The sequence below is a fragment of the Ctenocephalides felis genome, unplaced genomic scaffold (genome assembly GCF_003426905.1).
Source record: "Ctenocephalides felis isolate EL2017-DRISC unplaced genomic scaffold, ASM342690v1 CF-g0.4_SCAFFOLD_00845, whole genome shotgun sequence".
In the NCBI taxonomy this organism is placed as follows: Eukaryota; Metazoa; Arthropoda; class Insecta; order Siphonaptera; family Pulicidae; genus Ctenocephalides; species Ctenocephalides felis.
The window spans coordinates 48,207,416-48,226,358 of record NW_020536999.1 but is presented as its reverse complement, the minus strand read 5'-3'; the positions used below and the strand labels follow the sequence as shown (position 1 = coordinate 48,226,358).

Here is an 18,943-nt window from a genome sequence, read left to right as displayed (position 1 = left end):
AATTATTGGAAAAAGTGTATATTCAACAATGGTTCATATCCAATTTTGTCCAAAGTCGTGCAAAAAATTCTCAAATGTTGTACAAATACTCACATGTCTGCCGTTTTATAGTTTTCAAATATATGTTACCGGATTTGGAACAAATGACTCGAAGTATAGAGTTTTAGAAACCATAGTATCCTGATATTTAAATGCAATTATATCTGCAATCCGCGCTAGTTAATAAATTATTATATGTATAAAGTCTCTAATATTGAACCTTAAATATTTGATATTAAATTTTATATTTGAATTTTGTCAATAAATGTCATTACAGAAGATAAATACTTGATAATAGCAAAATATATTTATATAAATGCAACATATTTTATTAAATACTTAACATACAGAAATATCTATAGGTACTATAATTTGTTTTATTATTTATAATAATCTTGTTTCTCATATTAATTTTATAATTTATTAAAACTTACAAAAATATAAATATAAATTTATAAAATTAATTTAAAATTCAACATGTCACACCTGAAACGGTGTCTATGTTTTTATTTCGGGTTTACCAATATTTTCTGCTTCCTCTATAGTATCTGGTAACCGAATATTAAGAGTTTCTGGGAAAAATAATATCAGAGATCCTGAAGTAAGGGCAGTTCCTCCGAAGAGTATCAAGGGCAAGGAATCCATATATCTGGCCTTTAATGTTAAACAACATATTTAGCGAAAAAAAATACAAGTAACAAATTAAGGTTTTGGTATAATAATATTTACCAAGAGCGGCGTTTGGGGGGCAATCATGGAGCCCACTCTGCCCAACATAGAACACGACGCTAGTATGGAATGCCTCATGGAAGTAGGAAATAGTTCAGTTGTATATACATAAAGTATAGCAAATGATATCGTTATCGAAAACTTTCCGTACAGGAACATCACCAGGCGCAGCCAAGTCAGATCTTGCAATAATAAAATAATGGGGTAAAATAAATTCCTTATTTGTATGTAAAATTAATTTGAAACACGTAGTACGAACAAGTTTTTTGTTTCAAATATTTCTTAAGAACTCAATTTTTTTTGATATTTCTGAATTAACAATGCATAAAAAAATATTATTTTTAATACACATTTTTAGAGTTATTTCAGTTCTTTTCATCACAGTGAGAGTGATTTAAAATTCAAAGTTTAGTGAATATATTTTTTTCATATTTTCTCCTATCGTCCCATAATATTTCTTACCTGTAGCAACAAATTTGGACGCAAAACATGCAACTCCACTCGATATTAATGCTCCGCAAAGTAACGTTCTTCTTCCCAATCGATCTGATAAAATATATGTTACAACATGGGCCGGAACTTCTATTAGAGAAACTAGAATAAAATTTAGATATTTGTTTCCAGCTATAGCTACTGAATTAAGAGATAATCCGTAGAAAACAAATGCATTTGTAAACCAGCAAAAAGAACAGTTCAATACTCTTAGTATCATTGGGGTTGATTTAAGGAAAGATTTCCAAGATTGGGTGGTTTGAATTCGTATCCTTTCATCGTCTTCTGTTTCATCGGAATCTGAGTTTGAACCAGGTGTTAGTTTTTGCATAGCCATGTCGGACAAGACAACATTGTTCGTACGAGCCGCATTTTTTATAACTTTGGCAACCTCTTTTCTTCTGCCTTGTACCTGGAGAATAAAAAAATCAAACTGTGACCATAGTCTCTGATTTAGCAGATGGATTTTTTCTATCCATATCTCACCATTAGCCAACGTATGCTCTCTGGTATCAACCAGAAGTATGAAAGGAGCAGCAGAGCTGGTGGATGTATGATTCGAAGCAGAAGCCGCCATGAGCGTGTTTTCCATGAAATAGCTCCTACTAAAGCTTCACCAAAGGCAAAGAAGCAGGTTATGACTGCACCGCCTAAAACACGCTTGCGAGGTTGTACTAACTCCATTCCTACAAGAATAAAGATATTAATATTAGCAAGATTGAATTAAACAAAAATTCCATTTATATCTATTTTACCCAGAATATATCCAGCAGTGTAACATCCCGTTCCCAGGACAGTTCCGAAAAATTCAAGAAATACGAACATCAAGTAATTGACTGAGAAAGATTTTACGATACCTATCATTCCTAAAGTAACTATTCCAAATACTAGAACAGTACGTCGTCCAAATCTAAAATAGAAATAGTCATACTATTCATGAGTTATATCAAAAGTGAGTTACGAATAGAATCATTTCAGAAATTCAAATTTCAGAAAAAACTACAAAAATAAGAGATTCTTCTTTGATATAAGTGTATATATTAGTTTCATTTCATTTATTCGAACTAATGCCATTTTTTTCCATTTTTCTTTTATTATAATTAGTTAAAGAATTTATATGTGTATATTAATATATACATGGACATAAAATTATTTGAGGAAGATACACGTTCCATTTTAAATTTACATATTATAAATAGAGTAGCCAAATATGGCAAATATTAAACAAAACTGTTACTTGTCAGAGACGATTCCAGCCATTGTTAAGCAGACAAATTGTCCTACATTATTTATGGTCCCGATAAGAGCAAGTTTCCATTCATTATCTTCGCATGTCAAATTCCACTGAAAATCATTAAGTTAAAATTAGAAAATAGGCTAAGATGTAAATAATTAATTAATTGATAATATTATATATTATATTTTAAAAGTAGTACTGAAAAATTCTGGTTCCAATTGCGATAGCTATAAATATGTATCGGCTGTACATTGATAACTTGATCGATTTTTAAGGATTTTTGGATTTCTCACTCCTTGATGATATTTAAAATTAACATAACGCGTATTTTTAATACATAAAAAAATCTTAGGGGGAAGTTCTGTAACGCCGGACTGCACTTGAAGCCGGACACTCTATTTAACTCGTATTATTAAAGCGAGTATAAATCTTTTTATTTCAAAATACAAGTGAAAGGGGCGCGGGGAGCACACAGGTGCAGGATCATGCACCAAGACTCACATGTGACGCACACGGCCACGGCGGGAGCAACCCTTTGTTGTTTTAGGCGCAAAAACACGGCGTCACCTAAATATCAATGGAAGTAATTCTAGTGTATTTATGCATTTATCTTTTAGTGGCATTCAAAAATAAAAGTAGTATTTGATTGTTATCTATAAAATGGTAGAATATTATTAGATATTTTAAACAATTTTAGTAGGTACCATCATATGAACGAAATTGTCCATCCGTTAGTACCGGACACTAAGTCGTCCCTTAGCGCCGGAAGTAAACATATTGATATTTCTTGTGAGAATAGACGTAATTTATTCGAATTATTTAATTTTGTTCTGTATGAATGCTAACGGTCACTACATACCCCCATTTTTCGTATTTTCTAATCAAAGAATGAAAACCTTATGATGAATGCTCCAGCTGAGAGCATCGGTATGGCCAGCCAAAAGGGTGGATAATTAGTGATTTTTTTGCAATATCTAAGAATTTTCGTCAAACACAAATGTGCAGATATTCCAGAGTGTGGAGATGGCTACATATGTATTCAATGCTGGTTATTTTGAAATGTCCGGTACTAGGTGCCACTTCGTAAAATCACATTTTTTGTTAGCAAAATTTGATTGATAGTATTAATTATGGTTTAGCATTTCAAACTTTGTTATCTAACATAAGTCATAATTTAATAAACATTTCGTGAAATATTTTTTGATTTATTTATAAATAACCTTAGGTGTCCGGCACTCTGGGACTTTCCCCTAAAATTTTTGGATCTTTTTGATTTGTATATTATTTTTAAATTCAGGTCAAAAATAAATACACGAGACATCTTACTAGACCTCTTCGCGTGATATTTCGTGATTTTTTGTTAAACTCTTCCCTTCTATTAAGCCTCATTAATTGACGGCCCCCAGTCAAATTCAAAAATAAAATTCAAAGTTATTTATTTTTAGGAGTTTAAGTGATACTAAAATTTGACCTCAATGGAAATTGATCACAAAAATTATATTTAATACACAATTTTCTATAAAAGTATATATTATTTTAATGAGACGTATGAAAATTAATTCTGTAATATTACTAGTCAATACAATATGCATGTTTTAGGTCGCTATTCAATGATCAATTTGAATCCAAATATTTTTCAGTATGCGCTTCAATTTTTCCATGATATGTTTTATTTTTAGTTTCTATATTAATTAATAAAATTTACTTCTGTTTGTATCGTAGATGTATCATCTTCAAAAACCCATTGGTCGCAAGTTTCAAATGTGCTACTGAACATGGTTTTTGGGCATTCGGGTTCTCGAGGCACCGTAAGGTTCCGCGCAAACCTCTCGCATTTCTCAAAGGATTTGGTGGCCGATGAGTCCGAGTTTCGCCAATCGTAAGGCACCGCATTTCCCAACCAACTGGGCTTGAATTCAGGATTCGATGGATCATCGCAGTCAGGTACTAAACATCTTAATTTAGAAAATATTAATGGAGTTAACAAAAAATTATTCAATTGATAAACTTGATTATATACGTCGGTTAATGTATACCGAAAAAAAGATTTTACAACTTATTCTCTTTAATATTCTTACCTATGATTTACTACGCCCGCCGTGAACACATAGCTCATCGCATACATAGCAAAAAGCAATATTGTAATGCAAATAAACAGGCAATTCAGAAGTTGAAATTTTCCAAAATGTCCCAACTCTTTCAAAATACTGTCCAAGTCCATTTGGTATCCATCATGCTTGTTCACAGGCATCTTCACTTCCGGATGTTCCTATTAAAGAGATACATAAAATTCCATTATAAAAAAATACATTTTAAAAAAAATTTAATTCAAATGTCACATGATTCTACACATAATTAAAATGACACCTAGTAAACGTTATTGTGCAAATTTTAAAACATATTTACAAGAATTTTATAGGCTGCATTCAAACTTAAGAAATATAAAAGTATATGATCACAGTGAATAATCACTAAAAATATTTATTTTAAAATTTTAAGATAACTATTTAGTACGAAAAAATATTTACAATTATGTATAAAACTCGCAATAGTATATCAACTATGTGGATATAAATCCTTACCAACTAACATACAAATCAGAATCTTTTTTATATGTTTCATGTTTAATCGGTGCAATTATAATATATTTACTAAGTCATTACTATGACGAATTGCAACTGTAGAAACAAGCATTTTTTCTAATTTGCTCACTTTATATAAACGTAAAGCACGATGAAAGATGCACACATATTATTCTAATTTTTTCTAGATTTTATTTTGGTAAAGTACCTATTGAGCTGATAGATTACAACTCATTAGCTTTTATTTTTTAGCCAGATTTTACCTCATAATTTAAAAATACAGAGAAAATATACAATACTGAAAATGATTTTATGTAATAAGAGTTTCAACATTGTATTTTGATTATAGTTTCTCAAACTAGCTGTAAGTGGAATTCTGTCTTAAGGCAATTAGGGCATCGTGCCTTGAGGCAAATTGCTGGAACTTCCCGTACCAAAAATTATTACTTTTTTAAAAACGATTAACATTTTTGAAAAAAATTTACTTCGGAAAAATAAGATTTTTGACAAACAATTAGACAAAAAATTACTTTTTTTTGAAAAAATAAAATTTAATTTTTTTTTTTTGAAAAAAAAAATGTTTTCTTTATTTTGACATATTTTGAAAGATCTAAACTTTTTTTCAAAGCAATCGTACTGCTTTAACTGCATAAAGACGAAATATCAAACCGCGCAAGCGCCGCGTCGACGTCTAACGCGTAAACATTGGTACGGAACCCATAGAAATGTAAACCAAAATTATACTTATTGTTAAAATCTCTATAAAATATCTGATAATTTGATGTGCATATGTCTAATGATCATTTTTGACCGCCAAATGGCATTTTTTTTTTACTTTTTTCATTAGATCTCCGAAACCGCTAGACCTGCCTTTATGAAAATTTGATCGGTTCTTCACCTTGTCAATACAAGTAAAATGTTTTTTGAATTATTAAAATCGGACGCTCCGTTCTCTTAAAAACTGAGTTACCGTTTTCGGCACTTTTTGCCCCGTATCTTCGGAACGGCTAGACCTGACTTCGCCAAAAACTAATCAGCACGTCTCCTTATCAATACGAATCGAATGTTTTTTGAATTATTCAAATCGGTTGATCGGTGTTCCCAAAATCGTCGACGAAAATTTGTATCCGCACATACATACACACACGCACACACACACACACACACACACACACACACACACATACATCCATTTTTTCTAAGGTATGCCACAATATTCAGAAACCTTTGAAACGTCGAGAAAAGCAAAAATTTTCATTTTCGATTTTTTTGCGATTACTATAACTTGCCCTACGGGAAGTTAATAATATTATTTTGTCTGGTCAAAATGGTCTTGTAGGATAATGATGATGAAACTCAATGGGAAAACCAACCAATCAAATTTTATTTAAATATATTTATTTAACACTTAATCATAGAGACATTCTCAATTTAGAAAGCTTTCAGTAAATGCTTTACTAAAACAAAATTTCTTTGTTTTCATTTTTATTTGCTTGCGACAAATTTTGCTCATAAACTTACATTATATCTTATTAATTTTTTTAAGGAAACCGATTTTCTATCAATCAAGGTTTGATTACCGTTTTATAAGTGTTCCGGTAAAATATTATATATAAAATGTTATAAAAGTATATACTTATATATTACGATTATACAATTATAATAAAATAGGAACTTTTTTGCTGTAAATCGTTAGAAAAACTTTCTGTTAAAAGTTACTAGTTAGTTATTTTAATATTTCATTTTTGGATTATTATTATTTAATAAAAGATATCTATTAAAAATATTATAAATTACTCATGTTACGATCTTTGTTCGGTTTTTGCTTTTTTTCTTATTATGTAGCGAACTTCCTATTTTTAATCATAGAATATATGCTTCCGCGTTTAAGAATAGATAGTGAATATGTTCGGAGCAGTAGTAATAACTTTAGAAATAATCGAAAAGAGATTTTTCAATGAATATATATATATATATATATATATATATATATATATATATATATATATCAGGAAATCAAAAGATTGACAATAGGTATATTTGAAGTAATAATTATATGACTACATTCGTAATTACAATTTAATTACCATCATTTTAGCCATCTAAGAAAAAAATCTTTAATAATATAAATAGTAATTAAAAAAAACTTTAGCTTTATAAAGGAATATTATATAAAGAAGTATTATATCATTAAAGTATAATAAACGAACAATACCACATGACATTGGTAATTCAAAACCGGTATTTATGAATATAGCATGCAAATATTTATAAGACGAGAAAATAAAAGAAATAAGCCGTCATTCAATCTTTATCACAAATATTAATATGACGTAGGCTATTCAATATAAAAAGTGAACATAAAAATAAAATTTTATGTGAAAAATACTATTTTTCATCATATCAAATTTATAAATCTTAATATCCTATTGTTGGAATCGTGGCGTGTAAATGTTATTTTTAGTAAATTATTATAACAGAAATATTTGCTTGAGTAGAGAAAGTAGTCATAATGGTAAATTTACATGTTTATTTAAGTATGTGCCAAAAAATGAAATTTGAAATGTTTACTTTGCTATAATGTGATCTTTCTATTAATATCTGATTGGGGAAATGAATTTACACGTGTGCAAGAAGATAATATATATATATATATATATATATATATATATATTATTTACATTATATATATATATATATATATAGCACTGAGGATGAGGCAAACCTAGTATCGACAAGTAAAATTAAAATTATTTAATAAATAAGTGCAAAAAGAGTGCTGATTTTCTAACTTTTTTTTGCTATAACTATTCTAGTAAAAATAGTGTTGCTTTGAATTATCTAAATAAATTTATAAACTCCAAAAAAATATTTCATAATTGATTGCAGCATCTTAAATTTTAATAGGTATTTTCTTTTATATTAAAAAAAAGTTACATGAATTTAGTAAGCAATTAGGATTTCATCAAATGCGTGGTTTGAATACTGATTAAATTTGAATTAACACAATTTTAAATGGGACCAATTTACATTCTAAATTGTGTTTGGTTTATATTAATTTTATTCATATTTTCAAAATCTGCATATACATATGAATGGATGAACTTGGGAATCAATATATTAATTTTTTCAAATGGCAAATTTATTGTATGAATATAGGTTTTTAACACAATTTTAAATGGAAATCAATTTACATTCTAAATTGCGTTTAGTTTATATTAATTTTATTTATATTTTCAAAATTCCATATACATATGACTGGATGAACTCGGGAATCAATATATTAATTTTATTAAATGGCGAATTTATTATATGAATATAGGTTTTTAACACAATTTTAAATGGGAATCAATTTACATTCTAAATTGTGTTTGGTCTATCTTAATTTTATTTATATTCTCAAAATCTACTAATACATATGAATAGATGAACTTGGGAAACATTATATTAATTTTATTAAATGGCAAATTTATTGTATGAATATAGGTTTTTAACACAATGTTAAATGTAAACCAATTTTCATTCTAAATTGTGTTTGGTTTTTATTAATCGTATTTATGTTCTCAAAATTCACTAATATATAGGAATCGATAAACTTGGGAATCAATATATTAATTTCATTAAATGGCAAATTTATTTCATGAGTATAACAGATTCTAAATTCATTTTTAAATTGTGTTTGGTTTAAATTAATTTCATTAAAATTCTCAAAATCCGCTAATACCCATGAATAAATGAACTTGGGAATCATTATATTAATTTTATTAGATGACAAATTTATTTCATGAATATAATAGTTTTTTCAATAAAATTTTATGTGAATTTGAATTTAAGGCTTAAAATTTTTAAATAAATATATTAAAGGTAAAATAATTATTGTGATATTGTAGCAAAATATAGAAAATTGAAATTAATATGTTATGTATTTCTTGATACACCAAACCACAATATAGCATATGTGCATGATTCGAATAACAACTTAATTAAATATCATAGCATGATACTTACTCTGTACTACAAAACTAAATTCGAATTTACAACACCATAATAATTTTATTAATTGAATTTTATTTTATGTTATAACGCTTCCCATAACAGAAAAAATTCTACTGAAGCCGCACATTTCTGTCACAGAATTAATAACAGACAGTCCTGAACCAATTGTTTATAATAATTAATTCTGCGTTGTCTGCGAACTGTATCAACCGAAATATTTCAAGATAAAAATAATTCGGCGTGGTTTTCTCGTGTAGCTTCGGAAGCAAACTACACTAAATCTAACCTAGAACAATTGCGTTACGCTTGAAGATTTGACGTTTATTTACTGAGATGCGAACAAATAGCCTTTGCGCGCATGTGCCCGACGTGAAATTGCAATTTGTTATGGAGTGCTGAAAATTATTAATATCATTGCATTGTTTGATTAGAACAGGGAGGGATGATTGCAATCATATTGCAATCTAATGACGTAAAATGTATTGAGATATGTAGGGTAGAGCGGGGTTCAAAGATCCACGGGTAATAAGGTCCACCACCATATTATCTCAAGAACAGGTAAATATTTAAAAAAAATTAACTGCAATATTTGAAAGTAGAGGGAAAAATATGCACAACCAGCCATTACCTTGTTTCTTACGATGTTGCTATAGGGAGATAAATAGCAACAACAAAAGTGTATTCTTTCGTTGTTAGGCTGTTTTGTTTATGTATACGTTATTTAATTGTCTTATAGGATGTATTGTCATTTTTAAGATAGATTCAACAGTTTTTTCATATAACCTCTATAAAAGCACCTGGGTTGGGTAAAAAGGACCAACTGTTTTTTTCCTTGACAATGAAGTAAACAATAAAAAGTAGTGAATAGAGAAGTAAATTAAATTTAACTAGTGGTGTATGATATCGTGCCTTAAAGCAAATAGCTGTAACTGGCCGTACCGTAAAAAAATGTTCGAGGAATATTAAATGTTTTCAAACAGATTATTATAAATTCTGTAATATCGTCTAATATTCATAATTATATAAACTGAATTACAAAGTTAAAATTATTTACTTAAAGTATATAAGAGAGCTTTAGAACTTTAACCAGAATTAAAATTGAATTTTGAATTATTTTCGTTAAAAAAAAGTTGAAATGAAACATTTTTTTACAAAAACATTTATTTTGTCAACACAAGCGGTTAGTTTTTTGAAACATTCAAATCGGATGCTTATTTCTCTATGAAACTACCATATTTGTACATTTAGCTCTGAATCTTCTAAATGGCTGAATCTGCCTTTGCGAAAAACTAATCACTTCTCCCAATCATTACAAATTGAATTCTTGTCTCTCTCAAAAATTCGATTTTTATTCTGCACTCTTTGCTCTTTATCTCCGTAACGGCTGGACCTGACTTCGCCAAAAACTAATCAGCACATCTCCCTATCAATAGGAATTGAATGTTTTTTGAATCATTCAAATCGGTTGATCCGTGCGCCCGACAACGTGATCGAAAAAATACGGACATACAAAACACACACGCACATCCATTTTTTCTGAGGTATGCCAAAATGTTCAGAAACCTTCAAAACATGGAGAAATGCAAAAATTTTCATTTTCAATTTTTCGTCCATTACTACCCTACGGGAAGTTAAAAAAGCAATTTTACAAGTGATGAAATAAATTAACAATTAAATTCTGCTGATGAATATTTCTGTAGAAATATCAGATCAAAGTTATATACAATAATATCTGTGTAAAAAATGAACCGATTAGCTATTATCTCGTAAGACTCTTTTGAAATTAAAAATGAGACCTTTGACCTATTGCCACCTAGCCGTCTCATTTTACACTACCTATAGGTAAAATAAACAGGTGACAATTTTTAAAAAAAATCTAAATAAACACATTTTTACTGTGATGAATTAGAAGGGAGTTTTACTGAACATTCAGATAGTTGTTTGTTTGATATTTTTCATTTGTTGTGATAAAATCGGTTTGATTTTTTCAATATAATTACTAAAAGTTAAATTGGGCCTTTGTGCCCCGCTCTATTGTTAATTTAGTGTCTCCTTACATTAATTACACGTTACATGGTAAACGTGACGTGATTACGTGATGTTTACGTTAAACGTGAACACGTGAAAGCTTTTGAGCTTTGAAATGATTGAAAAATATTCCAAAGCACATGTGTAATGTAATATATTTATTATAACTAGACATTTCCGGGGTACTGTTGAAGATGTTTGTAGATTACAAAACTTTATCTAATTTAGGTATTAGTATTTATTGGCTTATTATTATTTAATTTTATATTTACTAATTTAATTTGTAAAATATTCCGTAATAAATAAGTATTTAGTTCCACAATTCTAAAATTAAATACACAAAAAGTAAAAAAACATAATAAAACTGTTGTAATATCCTGGGGCGTTATCAGGAAAGTCGATATGAGTCTACGCGTAGCAGGAAATAAAAGCTCATCATGCCAATATTGGCATTTTTATAAAATAAAGCTTACGAATTATAATGAAAAAATACAATTTTCTTTATTTTGAATTATAAAATTTTAAATTATAAACTTTTTTATCAAAAGGAAAAAAGATAATACTCTGTTTTTATAACTTTTGTTATTCAAGTGTGTATGATTGTTTGTATTTCACAATTTAATTATTATGCATTTATGGCATTATTAAACATGGTCTTAAAATATAATTTATTAAGTACCTATTTACTATTATAACGGGTTCTAATTCTTAAGTAAATAAATGAGTGCATAGAGGTCGTAAATGATAATTAATGTATGAGACTGATTATAGGATCATTCATAATATTGATGAAATTGATAATTAAGTTTACATTTGAGTAAATACCTAATGAGTTCTCTCTTGTGTAAGCTGTGTCTTTTATATTTGGATAATGAATAACAAAAGTGAAATGAATAACAAAAGCTTTGAATACATATGAGCTTTAGAAAAATATATTTACATAGGCGTTGGTGGTTGCAGAAGTGGATGAATTTAATTGTTAAAAAAGGATATGAAAAAAAGTGAATTATTAAAATTATTCAGTATAAAAACGTACCTGTTGATCATTTAAGGTATTCGAGAAAAACAATGATGATATCACTATTTTCAACTATAACTAAAAGTTGTTTTCGCTGTTCGATGTGAAATGATTCAACTGCACTAGATACTCATCAATCAATAACAACTCATCTAACCAAACTGATTAAAATTTCTATCAAGGAATTAATTGTTCTCGGCACAAATAATTGTAGTATGGAATTGACTTTTATTATGGTGCTGGAAAAAGCTTTCAGAGAGGAATTTAATTAATGCGTCGATAGTCTTCAGTTAAACCATCATGAAATCCATGGAAATTTTATAAGGTTTATGAAAACGAATCAATGTTAACTAATCTTTGAATAACAATAAATAATTATTTAGAAAATTTATTAATTTTTGCGTTATTTTATCATGAAAGCTGAAATGTTCCCAGTTGGTAATATTTATAAGAAAGTATACTTTTTGTAGCTACGTTCTTAAATATCTGGTTTCCTTAACTGATGATCTGCCATAATTTTACATTTTATTATAAATGTTATAATTTAGAAAAACAATCATAACAATTTCAGTATAGCAATATGCAATGTAAAACACACAAAGTATGGTATTAAAAATATCGTATCGTATATTTTAAATTCGATTCTTATAGAAACATATTTGTAATTCCAAATTTACTAATGAGTTTATATTTTTGCTGTTATCAATAAATGGAGAAATGATGTTTTCATTAACATATTCATATTTTCCTTTTAAAATGTTAAATACTTTCCATTAGTTATTTAAACTGGTACAATGAATCTGCATGAATTGATAATAAATTACTAATTTTACATAAAACAATAAAAGAATAACAATGTCTGAAAATATCTACCGTATAAATATTTACCTATCTGACTAATATGTTTTAGAAAAACAAAAAATATTTTATATTCATCAGACTTCTCTAGATATATTTACCTTTGAATTTGAATGCTTCATTTTGTTTATGTTAATTTTCAATTGTACATCGGAATAGTTGGAGTCATTGAGCGCTCAGTTTATTTAAAATATTTTATATTCGGAAATATATATATATATATATATATATATATATATATATATTAGGGTGGTCCTTAACATGGACATTTTCGAATTTCCTTGCTCCCAAGAGCTTTGTATTGAAATAACATGGAAAAAATTTCGAAAAATTTAAAAATGTTTTTGGGTATAACTTATAGATTTAATGAATTTGGAAGCATTTAGCCCCTGACAATAAAATTCGAAAATTTTCATATAAAGGACCACCCTAATATATATATGTGTGTGTGTTATGTGTGCATGTTTGTATATAGATTTCAATTTCGTTCTGAACAAAAATTGGTGAAAATGTAGAGAAACAGAGAAAAATTAAATATTTTTTTTAGACTTTTTACAAATTCTATGATATGATTATGCAATAAATAATGCAATCTATATTGGAATATATGCAATGAGACATCTTGCTTTGGTTTGAGGTATATTTTAGTAGAAACTACTAAGTTGAAACTACTACTAACATGAAAACAGTTTAGGATAAAGACTACTAGTTTGTAGTTAAAAGAGATATGTAGTAGAACCTACTATATTTAGAAGTGGTACAATTAAATTAAAAGTATTGATTTTCTTCTTTTAATACTGAATCCAAAGAATGCGAATGCAATTAAGACGCCTAGATACACATTGTAGCTTCCATCAGTAATAGAAAAAACAATTCTAATAGTTATATACTCAGGCGTAATGTTCATCAATTTAACGAGCATTTAATATAATATATAAATAGAAATATATATATAAATAGGTTAATATGTAACAATTCTACATATATTTTTTATTCTATCTCAATTATTCAATAAGTGAAATCTGAAGTATTTTATTAGAAATTTACTTACAAGACTCTACAGTTTAATTTAACATAGCAATACAAAATGATACATTTTATACAACATATTTGCAATTGTAATTCATAAAAGCAGTGAAAGTGTCGAACGTGAGATGATTCGAGATTTACTTGAGTTTATAAACATAATAAATTATTGTATTCAAATTGTATAATAATAAAATGTAATACAAATAGTAAAAACTGCATGTAAAAGGTGATTATCGTGAAAGTTTTCTATCGCAAATAAAACTTTGTATTTATATATTTATTTGCTTTGTAATTGACATTCACTATTTGAAGATATTATTTTTTGTTTAATTAGGGACTTGATGAATAAATTTTAGAGGAGCCGATAAAAACTTTCTAACTAATTGTTAGTTTGCATCTACTTACTATAACTATTTTATAAATATTTAAAAGAAATTAATTTTCAGTTGTTTACCGACTTTGCTAAATATTGTTCCAGGAGTTATGTCTAAATTTTTACTGTTAATAAAATATGAATATGATTTCACATGCCAATATTAAAAGGAAGTTAAAAATAACATTATTGCAGTATATCATATCATATCATTATATTTAATCATAATCATTTAAATTAAATTTTCTGAAGTCTGCTGGCAAAAGGAGTAATAAACAATATGAAAATAAATGAAAAAAATTAAACATATCTTGTGTTTATTTAAATATCAACTAGTACTAATACTATAACTAATAGTAATTACTGGAACTTCCCGTACCGTAACGAAATGTTCGAGGAATACTGAATGTTTTCAAATAGATTATTATTAATATTGTAACATTGTCTAATATTTATAAGAAATATATAAACTGAATTGCAAAGTTGAAATTATTTAAAGTATATTAGAACTATAGTCAGAATTAAAAATAAAATGTGAATTATTTTCAATATACAAAAAAAAAAATTTTTGAAAAAAAAAAGTTGAAACAAAAATTTTTTTTCCAAGATCAATTATTTTGTTAAGACAAGCAGAAAGTTCTTTGAATCATTTAAATCGGACGCTTAGTTCTCTCAAAAACTGCCATGTTTTACATATTTAGCTCTCTATCTTCGAAATGGCTGGGCCTGCCTTTGCCAAAAACACTTCTCCCAATCATTCCTAACTGAATGTTTTTTAGATCATTCAAATCGGATACTTCGTTCTCTCAAAAACTCGATTTCTATTTTCTGTGCTCCGTATCTCCGAATCGGCTTGACCTGACTTTGCCAAAAACTAATCAGCTCTTCTCCCTATCAATAGGAATCTAATGTTTTTTAAACCATTCAAGTCGGTTGTTCCGTGCGCCCGGAAACGTGACTGGAAATTTGTATCCAAACATACATACACACACACACATCCATTTTTTCTGAGGTATGCCAAAATGTTCAGAAACCTTCAAAACGTCGAGAAATGTAAAAGTTTTCAATTTCAATTTTCGGCCCATTACAATAACTTACCCTACGAGAAGTTAATAATTATATAAAATAGCGTATCTATTATCTAATGATCTTTTAAAAACTCTACATTTTCTTCGCAGTTCTTATATTGTAATGTGATCATATGTAATTATATCAAGACTATAATTAATACAATCTAGACTCCAATCTAAAAAATTGATATATTGCAAAACTGCAGTGTAAAAATAATCTTATCTAAATTTTCTGTTAATGAAAAAAGTTATCTGGATATTCCCACATTATCAGCACAATGGCTTCGGCAATAAAGATCTCAGAACAATTATAGGGCAAAGGCGCGACCTCGTATAAATAACAGTTCATTATTCCGATGAGACGACATACGTAATAGAAACAGTCATTATTTGTTTTGAAACAATCACTGATAAAAGATTATTGATAGAGAAAAACATTAAAATGAGATTTATTTGCATAATTAATGCTGCCTACTAACTTTACTTCATTCTTTATTTCAATCGGAAAGAGGTCTAATTATATAAAATTAGCAGCTGATATCGCTAATTGTCAGAAATGCGTCGAACGCTCAGAGAAAAATAATTATACTCGTATAATAAAAAATATATATAATATTTTCATTGACATTTTTAAATTTACTAGAACTTGTTCTCGAAAAGTTAATATTTTTATGTTTATTAACTTCCCGTAGGGTAAGTTATAGTAATCGCAAAAAAAATCGAAAATGAAAATTTTTATATATCTTTACGTTTCAAAAGTTTCTTAACATTTTGGCAGGCCTTAGCAAAAATGGATGTATGTGTCTGTGTGTGTGTGTGCGGATATAAATTTTTGTCGACGATTTCGGTAACACGGATCAACCGATTTGAATCATTCAAAAAACATTCGATTCGTATTGATAAGGAACGGTAACTCAGTTTTTAAGAAAACGGGGCGTCCGATTTTAATAATTCAAAAAACATTTTACTTGTATTGACAAGATGAAGACCTGATTAAAATTTTAGGATGGCAGATCCAGCGGTTATGAACCATCAATAAAAATAATTTTAAAAAATAACATTTGGCGGTCAAAAATGTTTATTGGACTTATGCACATCAAATTATCAGTTATTTCATGGCGATTTTTATAATTTGTACACATTTTTTGTAATGTTTTTTGGGTTCCGTACTAAGATTTTTAATTACGGTACGGGAAGTTCCAGAAATTTGCCTTAAGGCACGATGCCATGCATCCCACTAGTTAATAGAGTTCTTTCATGAGTAAGAACTTTAAGTAAATAATAAGTAACTCAACTAAGAATGAATGAACTAAAATTCTGCATCTATAGATTTATTTGCTAAGTGTAATTGGCATTCTCTATTTGAAAAAAGTATTCATTTCTAGGAAAAAAATAAATATTACGTACTAAAAATATCAATTGGCATTTTTAAGTTTTCATATTAAAACAGAAATAATATACAAAAATATAAATTATTAAAGTAAAAAAAAACTTCGCATATATAGTTTTATTTGCTATGTAATTACATTCAGTAATCGAAGTAATTTTTTTTATTTAATAAGCACCTAAAGAAAAACTACTTTGTGTTTTGTGAAAAGTTGTAATAATTTGCTACAAAAATAGTAATCAAAGATGTTTCATGATATTTTATTATTAATTTCTTATCAGCTTTGTTCAGTTTATTTGGATTAGTAAAGTAAAGTGAAGAATTTTCAAATACAAATAGCAGTCAGAAAAATTATTAGTATTGAAATAATATTATTATTAGTTAATTATTTGATTCTGTTTCTCTCTATTTTTCATGGTTTTGATTTTTAAAATCTTTATCCTTACTTTCGACTTACTGATTATGATCTTTAATCTGATTGTTAAATTTGTAGTATTAATAGAAAAAATAGTAAAAAACGATAAGAATTTCAAAAAGCTATATCAAAAAAAATATTATCGAGATTTTTTTTTATTAAATTAATAATTTTTCTTTAAAAAATCATTAATATAGTTCAATTTCGAGTTATCCAGTAACAATCAATTTCGAGTTATCTAGCTACATTTTGATCGAGAACAGTGCACATACATATGGAAACCTCATTAATTTTATTATATTAGGCTAAATTTTAACTACTTCCATAATTGGGATGTTCTAAATGTCGTAAAAAAATTACAAATTAAAATGAATATCTCTGACTTATTAATAAATTAAATTACTGCAAACATACATTACTTTCATTTATAATTGTGAACGCCTTGGACAAGTTCTTGTTTGGGTAAAATAAAGAATGAATAAGGATAATGAAAAAAAACTATATTGTATAAGTAGGTACATAAATCTAATTAATCATTCTATAAACATTATAAAAAATTATTTATTGGCGACATATTTCTCTAATTACATATAATCATTCACAAGTAACAAAATTTAATAATAATTCAGAATGCGTCTAAATTATTTGTATCGCTTTTCTGAATTAATTTTGTTCTAATTATAAACAATATTTACTTACCTTTTGAACTTTCACTTCTGTCAATTCCGCCATCACTCATTAACAGAAAATTTATTAAACCCATCTTCATTGGAGACAAGTCTTCACAAACTCTTCTACCAAAATATAACGTTGGAGTGTATCTCGAAAGACTAACCTGGCATTGACATTGGAAACGAATCTTTTAATGAATTTATTGACATAAGAGATTGATAACAATTCTTTTGACACATTTTTATATGTAGTAATGTTTTTATTGCTCTGCTTAATTAGATTGTGATGCACGGTGTCATAGAGATAAGGTGCACTTATCTGCAAGGTTCTCCGAGCAAATTCCGTTAAAAATAAAACTCGTGCAATAAGGAATTTGAGTATAAATAATATAAATCAACGTAAATAAATTATATATATATATATATATATATATATATATATATATATATTGAATGTTGATTTTAAGCCAATTGTCGAAATAAAAGAAATTTTTAACTTTAACCTTTCTTTTAAACTTTGTGAAAATTTTTTTAGATACTGTAAAACATTAAAACATTGCTGAATGATGATGCACACAACAGTGTCGAAACATCGCATGCATCGCATTCAAATTAGAACCGATCCTAATTATTACTTAATTTCATATTTTAAGTGAATTAATTTGTCGAATATGTGTATCATTCAATCTGCCAGGCATATATCGTTTCTTTATTCTTTAATATTATTTTAATTTCTGGCACATCACAGCTGCTTTTGGCAATAATAATGTAGACATTTCATTTTTCTTATTCATAATCATAAACCTATTATACATATTCTAATATTGTCTAGGCTCATAAGCAAATTTAATTTTTTGACAGATGACAGTTTTTATTTGTCTTCAACGTCAAACAATGGCATGTTGTTTTTTGCAATTTCTCCATTTATTTCTATAATCACAAACTATATTTTTATAATCACAAACATCCTAAAAAATCCCTTAAAAAACTTCAGAAAGATTTATCAAAATCCGAATAAT

At 27.5% G+C, this 18,943-nt stretch overlaps 1 protein-coding gene across 2 annotated transcripts; it reads right to left on the bottom strand.

The window, feature by feature from the left end:
* Window positions 1–441: 441 nt before the first annotated feature.
* LOC113376114 (organic cation transporter protein-like) lies at window positions 442–18,090 on the bottom strand. 2 transcript variants are annotated; one of them, XM_026616043.1, is made up of 9 exons: window positions 17,953–18,090; window positions 4,576–4,766; window positions 4,203–4,452; window positions 2,498–2,604; window positions 2,016–2,170; window positions 1,747–1,946; window positions 1,231–1,672; window positions 769–950; window positions 442–693 (listed from the first exon to the last, which is right to left on the bottom strand). In XM_026616043.1, the coding sequence occupies exons 1-9, from the start codon at window positions 17,983–17,985 to the stop codon at window positions 538–540; spliced, it is 1,716 nt and encodes a 571-aa protein (XP_026471828.1). In that variant the 5' UTR covers window positions 17,986–18,090; the 3' UTR covers window positions 442–537. The 2 variants fall into 2 exon arrangements, with proteins under 2 accessions (XP_026471828.1, XP_026471833.1); XM_026616048.1 differs by lacking the exon at window positions 17,953–18,090 and adding an exon at window positions 9,088–9,288.
* Between the last annotated feature and the right edge of the window lie 853 nt (window positions 18,091–18,943).

Excerpts from the sequence above, each read along its gene's own strand:
- LOC113376114 (XM_026616043.1), bottom strand. The coding sequence starts at position 17,985 with ATGGCGGAATTGACAGAAGTGAAAGTTCAAAAG. Across the intron at positions 2,171-2,497 it reads GCTGGAATCGTCTCTGACAA|ATTTGGACGACGTACTGTTC; the intron begins GTAACAGTTTTG and ends TTTCTATTTTAG. Across the intron at positions 951-1,230 it reads GTCCAAATTTGTTGCTACAG|ATCTGACTTGGCTGCGCCTG; the intron begins GTAAGAAATATT and ends TATTATTGCAAG.